General features: G+C 47.7%; 1 protein-coding gene across 1 annotated transcript in view; it reads right to left on the minus strand.

Annotated features, from left to right (window-relative positions):
* XKR4 (XK related 4) overlaps positions 1–7517 on the minus strand; it is a 285138-nt gene extending 277621 nt beyond the window's left edge. Inside the window, exon 1 of the mRNA XM_006191064.3 lies at positions 6223–7517. Coding sequence (XP_006191126.2) covers positions 6223–7025 — 803 coding nt within the window. The 5' untranslated portion in view covers positions 7026–7517. The remainder of the gene's footprint in view (positions 1–6222) is intronic.
* Between the last annotated feature and the right edge of the window lie 449 nt (positions 7518–7966).

The following is a 7966-nucleotide window of genomic DNA, read 5'->3' on the forward strand; positions in this document are numbered from 1 at the left end:
CGGAAAAATTACAACTTTTGTACTTACGACAAAGACCCTGAAACAGGTGTATCTACCACACAGACTTAAGCGTAAATTATTCCAACTCGTACAGAAACCCAAGTAAACGCACAGAGGGCTGTCTGATTGCGTGTGGATTTGTCATCTGTTAGCTAACACACTCTAGGATGTGGCATGGATCTGTGATGCTCCAGGGAAGATACTGGGTCCATGAACCAATGAATAGATTTCAGAGTGACACAACTGCAGTATTTCGAGCAGACTGGTACTTCTCTCATGCGCAAAAAGGCAAAGCTTAGTCCACTACGTTTAGAGCAGCATAGAACGAGAAACTGTCATAAAACCTCAGAGCTGGAAGATGATCTAGTCCAACCCTCTGTGTAGGAGCTAAAGTTGCTTCCACCACAGCTCCGCCTGTGGTTTCCACACTGTACTTACAGACAATCCAGCGATGCAGGACTCGTTGCTTCTAAGGAATCTTAGTAGATCTTGGGATCCTTTTGACTACTTAAATTGTTTTCCCTTACATACATTAATTCAAAATCTCTTCCTGTAGGTCCCATCCATTTCGTCCCAGAGGGTTGACACAAAAGTCTTTTCCACATTATAATCCTTCAGTGGTGACCAGAGAGCTCTCAGGTTTTCAGGCTTCTTTCCTATCTAACCATCCTCACGTGTATCAACCATTTTTCATGTTCCTTTCCCCCACCTCCCACATCAATAATGAATTCTAGCCTAGAGTCTGTGCAGAACTATGTGACCTGGAGGGGAAAACACTTACAATCCACCGTCTCAGTTTCCACGTGGGCAAAATGAAAGCGTCACCTCAAAGATGATTCTGAAGATCACGTAAGAAAGAAGACACGGAAACCCTCTGAAAAGTGAAGTGCGACACAGATACAAGGGACACGCTTCTGAGACCCAGGAAACCTAAATCTCAGCGTGGTGAAGCCCACCATGTCCTAAGGAAAACCTCTTCAAAAAGTAACACAAAATAAACTTTTGCCAAGAATCTACTTTAGTATGAATATAATTAATTTCAACCAATCTGTTTTTCTGAAAAATCAGCTCTCACCACGTTGGGCTTATTTATATGCCCTAATTATATCCAAACTCAATCCCTTTAAAATCAATAAACTTTTATGAAAGAAAGGACATGATCAAGTTAGAGAGGAATTGATGACAAGTCTTCTGAAACATTCAACTTCTTGCCTCTCTTCGAAATAAAACAATGTTTTGCCCTTTTGTGACCAGTCCTCCTCCTAATGACCCTCCCGTGGTTTCTCGGCGCCTTCAGAATAAAACCTCAGCTCCTTTCACCGTCCAGCCCAACTAGTCTATCTTCATCTCTAGTGACTCTCACTCACTCTCTGTCCTGCCTAGCTCTTGCTTGCATCTCTGCCCTTACACACAGTCACACCCAAGGCTCCTCAGCCAACACCCAGCTTGATTCAGATAAGAGATCTTCCCCGCATTCAAACCTTTGCTCACACATCTTCTGCTTCCAGAGCCTTACCTCAACCATGAAGGTGGTTTGAGTTTCTTGTTTCATTCCCTGTACTGAAATTTTCTGTTTACTATTCTGTCTTCCTTGTCAGAGACATTAGGTTCCTTGAAAGAAGATGTGTTTTTTCACTCATCCTGGGGATGATTAGTAACTAGCACAGTGCCTTGCACAGAGCAGGTGCTCAACACAGATGAACAGATAAGCTAATGTGCAGTCGAAGGAGCTCAGACATGTGGGGAATGGCCATTCAATAAACGCAGGGAAGGGCACCCATCTTTCCTGACCTACAGCAGAATCCAGAACTAACTCAGAATCAATAAGGAACTTTTCCAGTAGCTGAAGGTGTGACCTATATGCTATTTTCCTATCCATTCTTTATCTCTAGAGCTGTTGATTGTTTGCAAAGCACTTTCTGCTTGCTTGCGTACATTACACCATTTAATCGTTAAGGCCACTGCAAGATCACCTTATTCAGCTGGGATTTCAGGCGGCAATCTCAGCATGTCCAAGTGGTGAAACAAAGAAGGACGCTGGTCGGAGATGGTCTGAGCTCCAGCCTCTGGTCTGCCGTTCAGCCACTGGCATGTTATTGAAGAAACAGCCTACCTTATCCAAACTCAGCTCCCTCTCAGACTTTGCCAACCTTAGTCAAGGTAAATTGTCATTTTCATACATGGTGTATTTATTATCGAAGTTGGCAGTTGGAGTTAGCTAACTGAGCCAGAAAGGGCACAGACTTTAGGATAAGACAGGCCTGGTTTGGACTCCGAGCTACAGCACGTCACAGTTGGGTAATCCTGTGCCAGTTTCTTAATCTCTCTGAACCAGTTTTATCATACGTAAAAGTACTAATGATTAGAAAAGATAAGGAGTATAAAAATATTTGTAGATTTTTTTAAGAGCCATATTAAATTCTTGTTATTATAATTCTTGCTGGCCATGTTTAGGAAGGGCATAGGACAATGTTTCTCAAAGTACTTTGTGTGCCACACAATTATGACAGTATTTAGTAGGCGTGCCTTTAAAAAGTGATTGACAACTGCACGAGAGCTGACTAAGTAAAGGATGTGAGAAGCGCTGCTGTGGAGAGATCTGTTTAAGTGTCTTCAGCACGTCATTCCCTCAGCGCACGTGAATGTGGAACACACGCTAACACCTTGTGGAGGATTAAGCATGGGAAACGCAGGAAAAGCTGTTCTTTCATCAGGCGACTCTCACGATAAAATGTTCAGAGACAAATACCAAAACGGTAAAAATACGCTCCATTCTACCATCCATTGACTTTGCGACGGGCCTGTTTTCTAGGAGACAACTAAATATGTACAAACCTATACACATACGCGGGTAGGAGAAGTTCAGGTGGAATTTTAAGAGTAAGTCATAAATTCTGAGGGAAGAAGACCGAGGTATAACTGGTCATGGGGATGAAGACCAAACACTGTTCTGACTGGGCATTTATGATTCCCGCTGGCTGAACTGCATTCCTAGGAACTTCCGGGATCACACTGCGTGAGCAAGAAAGAAGAGTACTTTTTCATTCACTCACAGGCGCGGTTCCTTTAAAGTTGTAATTGCTCTTTTCACATGGTAGCAAAAATTCATTATTTCAAATGGCTCTTTCCCAGTATCAACTCCTGCAACTTTAAAAGCTGCCATTAACTTCCCATTAGTAAACTTTAATTGAAATGAATATGCATCATTCCTTATAGCGGTTGCACTTGTAATACATGTACGAACACATGCAAATTGTGTCCAAATTTTTTCAAATAGCTGTTCCTGAACAAGTAAACACTTTGATGTTATTTCAAAGGATTTTCTCTACAGAGAGCTTTTAGAATGTGGCCCTTACCTAAAATAACTAGACTTCCATGGAAATACAATGAACAGTTACCAACCAGCCTAGCTAAAATCTATGTTATTGATCTTAGTAAGTAGCACGTTAAAACATGAATAATGGCCCCTGAGCCTTGAACCACTCACACCCTGGTGTTTCTGCACCATTTGTGTACAATGCCTTGAAAAGAAAAGCTAGAAGAAGCAGAGATGCTCCTAATTTAAGGAACCATAGTGGCCAAAGACGATGGTCTACTATAATAATCTGAGATGAACTGCATCTCACCAGCTTACTGTCAAAGATACATCTAAGCCCCAAGCTCCATTCAAACATTGTACACTTAGGGAAGTCGAAACAATTCAGAATGCATGTAAGTGCAAAATTCATGAACCCTCCGATCCCGTTTCAGTTTCCTACATTAGGCTAAAGTGTTTTGTTTTGTTTTGCTTTTAATCATTATAAGGAGAAAATGAGGCTGAGTCTTAGATCATGCTTCCACCAAGTTACCACCATCCTCCAAATATCTTAACCAGAACCCAGGAACAGTAGGATTAGATAATTCAGACATGCATATTAAATACGTTGTTCTGAACATATAGACAAATATCTAAAAACATTTCCAACAATACTTCCTCCCAGATGACCACGTGTTAGCAGAACAAACTTCAAAGCCTCTAAGGGAAACACTGTAGAAATGCTTAACAAAAAGGAGCCATGTGTGACCACAAGTTCCTCCAAGTGTTGGGTTGGTTAATGCAGTTGTCTGACTGCCTGTGGTCTTCCTTCTTCATTCAATCTCCCCCTTCCCCCTTGACAGCTTTGCTGTGTGTCCAGTTGACCCAGTGGCTGTGGTCTCACTGAGATGTGTTTAGGCCCGTTTTCTTTTCCTAATTATTTCTCACTCTCTGCATTTTATGTCCTGAGATATTAAACGTCATTTTTCAATTGGGAAAGTATTTAGTTTAGAAGGTCTAGGAAACACAATTATAATTAAAACGACTCTTCAGTTCACAGAATTTGACACCCAATTTTTCATAAAGTATCAATCTGCAAGAAACTTAGATAGTTCTTCAGTCAACAGAGCTGAGAAGTGTTTGCATTATTTACATAAATCTAGAAATTCTAAAGGTGAAAGTGAGCGATTTCCAAATCCTGGTAAAGTTTGCAGAAGTTAACAAATGGAGCGTTAAGCTTCATTTGCTACATTATCAGATTAAGCCTGCTTATCCTATGAATCCCAGCCACTAAACAGTTTCAGTAATTAAATAAAACATTTGAGTTTTTCACCAAACTTGAGGAAGCACATCAAACAGTAAGTCTTTGCAATAGTCAATCATGGGAAATAGAGCTGTCATATTTAACACGTTTCAAAAAGTCCTTTGAGTCCAAACTAGGGAGGTTCCCAACATCAGTCTGTCTGATTGCATAACATATAGCACTTTTCCAGAAAGAATTTGTTTTAAAAAAAAAAAAGTTTCACAGTTTGAAACTTCGGCAATGCTACGTGTCTGTGTCTATGGTTATGTCTAGCCTGCTTTACAAAGCAATGGTCCCAGGAAAGGCTGAAAAATCATCACACTTGGTCTTAATGAAAACACTACAGTTCACCAGAAACAAAAAGAAGTTTTTAGTTCTGTTCCTCAAACTCTCTGAGTTGTCTCCATGTGGGATAACTCAGCATAGATAATGACTTCTAATGCTTTTTTTTTAAATCACAAAAATAACTACAAATGAAATTGAAAAGGACACTGGCTTAGCAGAACGTAGCCCCACATCAGTGCACTTGTGAGGAACTTTCCTCACGTTACTTACATGTACTAAGTCATTTTAAACCAAAAAAAAAAAAAAAAAAACAAAAAGCAAAAAACAAAACTCTGGGATGTTAGCATTGAAATGCTTCAATACAAATAATTTTTGTAGATGTAAAATATCACTTCAAAAAGCTTTCAAAAACATATAAAACTTGGAGAAGCATGGTTCTGAGCATACTGCTCTATTATATTCCTAAACCCGGGCAGTGACTGTTCAAATGATGGTTCCCTCTGCCCAAAGAATTTAGCCCTGTGGTCCAGTTTGTAAGTGGAAGTAACAACTGTGTAAAAGGACTTGGTGAATCAGACGACAAGCAGCAAAGCCAGTCAATGAAGATGCCAAGTGTGATCAAAGTTTAGAAGACGCACCACCTTTCCCCAAGGGTTCTTAGTTATATGAGAGCTCAGATACGGAGATACTGCAAGCTAATCAGAAAGTGCACCATTAGAATAAGTCTGGGCCCCCTCAAGTGTGCTTACACCTGGAGATAAATATAAATACAGAAATCTACCAAAAAGACAGGTGTGTCCCTACTAAGCTCTTTACTTGAAGCACAGTACTTCTCTAGCCAGGATAATTAAAATGTGGGCACTTTTGAGCAACAACAATTCCCACCTAACTAAAATTGGCAGTTTTTCACAGGGAACAAAAGAAGCCATCCAAATTGCAACATACACCTCAAATTCAACATAACAACAACAAAAAAAGATTTTTAGAAAACGTGATAGGAATCCTCTCCTACTCACTAAAACCATCACTAAAAATATGTGTGTGTAGGGGTGGGGGTTGTAGCATATAAAGAGAGAAGCCAGGGAAACAGTGGGGAGACAGAGGGATGAGGTGCTCAAAGCCACTCTGCTGCCTTTCCCTTGCTCCCCACTCCTCTCCCACCCTAGGCTGTGATCACACATTTAAAAATGCAAAGCCCCAGTTAAAACAAAACAAAACAAAAAGAGTGAGACGAGGGTTACTCCCACAGCAACCCTGTACGATTTTCGTGCAAGAGCAAAGCAGTGGGGATGTAGGAGCAGCAGCAAATCTCCCTCTTCCCCCACCCCTGATACGGTACCTCCAGATCTGCCCGAGCTGCAAGATGTGGATGAGTGACTGCAGGAGCCAGATGCAGAAGGAGCAGGACGCAGACCTGTGCTTGCCGCTGGCCCGGGTGGCCCCGCTGCTGTTGATGCCGCTGTTGGTGGCGGGGATGTTGCTCTTGCTGGCGCTGGACGCTTGTCTTTGCGGCGTGGAAGGACGAGCCTCGCCTTCCGCTGCTGCAGACCCGCTGCCGACCACCGGCTTGCAGTCCGCTCCAGACTGCGGGCAGCTGGAGGCGGCGGCGGCCGCGGCGCTGTCCTCGGTGCTGAAATCGTGCACAAACCAGCGGAAGCTGAACACCTGCACCGAGAGCGAGCCGAGCACCACGAAGAAGAGCGTGAGCCCGAACCACCAGCGCTGGCCGCGCAGGTAGTAGTCCACGGCGAGCCAGATGTCCGTGCCCACGTCCGCGAAGTACACGGCCACGGCGGCCAGGATCCAGAGGCAGTCCCACAGCGAGTAGCGCCGCTGCTCCCTGCCCAGGCGCAGGCACAGCGCCGCCGAACCCGCCCCGCCGCCGCCCGGGCCGCCGATGCCGCCGGAGCCGCCGCCCGAGCCGCCGCTCCCGGCGCAGCAGCAGCAGCAGCAGCGCGAGCAGCCGCCGCCGTCCGGGCAGCAGCCGCCCCCCGCTGCCTCCTCGTCCTCGGCTCCCGACCCCGACGGCAAGCCCGGAGCCAATCCCTGCACCGAGCCCGAGTGGTCCGAGTTCTGCAGCGGGGTGAACGCCACGTCGCTGCTCTTCTTCATTTTCAGCCTCCCGTCTGACTTAGCGGCCATGATGCCTCCAAAGCGGCGGAGAGCCCTCCTTTATGTGACACCTTTCCCCGCTGTCTCCTCCTCCCGCCACCTCCTCGCCTCGCCCCGGCTTCCCTCCCTGGCGGCGCGGCTCCCCTCCTCCTGCTCCTGCGCCGGCTCGCCCGCCGCCCGCCGCCGCCCGCCGCCCGCCGGGCTGGGCGCTGGGCCGGGCTAGCGGCGCGCCTGGAGCCGGCAGGAGCGCCGCCTGGCTGCCTGCGCGGAGCCAAGCTGCTCGCGGCGCCCCGCGCGCGCCCCGGCTCGCCGCCCGCGCTCCTCGCCGTCCCGGCCTCGCGGCTGCCGCCCGAGCCGCCGCCGCCGCCAGCAGCAGGAGCAGCAGCGGCCGCCGCGGCGCTCCTCGGACCTGCACATTCCTCTCCTCCCCTCGCGCGCGCTCCCTCCTCCCGCTTCCTCTCCTCCACCAGCTGACTCCGAGGGAGAGGATGACCTCATCCCTTCTCTTCCAGCTGCCGCCGCTCCCACCCCGGCTCGGGAGGGGCGAGGGAGGAGGAGGGCCCCAGAGGAGGGGCCGGGGCCGGGAAGCGCGGCTGGGTGGGGGTGGGGAGCGGCCGGTCCCCGGGGCCGGGAGGAGCGGCCAAGAGGATGGAGGGAGATGGTTGAGGACCCCAGCTCACGGGATTTCGGAGAACGCTGGGTGGATTTGACCGACCCTGGGGGAGGAGTAGGAGAGCGCGGAGGGGAGGGGTCGCCGCGTCCAGCCAGCGCGGAGGTCTTAGGAGAGTGGGCACCGGCGGGTGTGGCAGCGGCGAGGACTGGGGAGGCGCAGGCCTCTTTGTATTCCGTTCTGAGCTGCGGGTACCTGGAGAAGGGCTGGGTGTGCAGCTGGGGCCGATGAGGGTTGGGAGTTTGGGTTTAACTCGGATGCCAGGGCCCCGAATGCTGGCAGCGGCAGTGGGTGTGCCCGG

This window comes from Camelus ferus, chromosome 29 (assembly GCF_009834535.1).
Source record: "Camelus ferus isolate YT-003-E chromosome 29, BCGSAC_Cfer_1.0, whole genome shotgun sequence".
Classification (NCBI taxonomy): Eukaryota; Metazoa; Chordata; class Mammalia; order Artiodactyla; family Camelidae; genus Camelus; species Camelus ferus.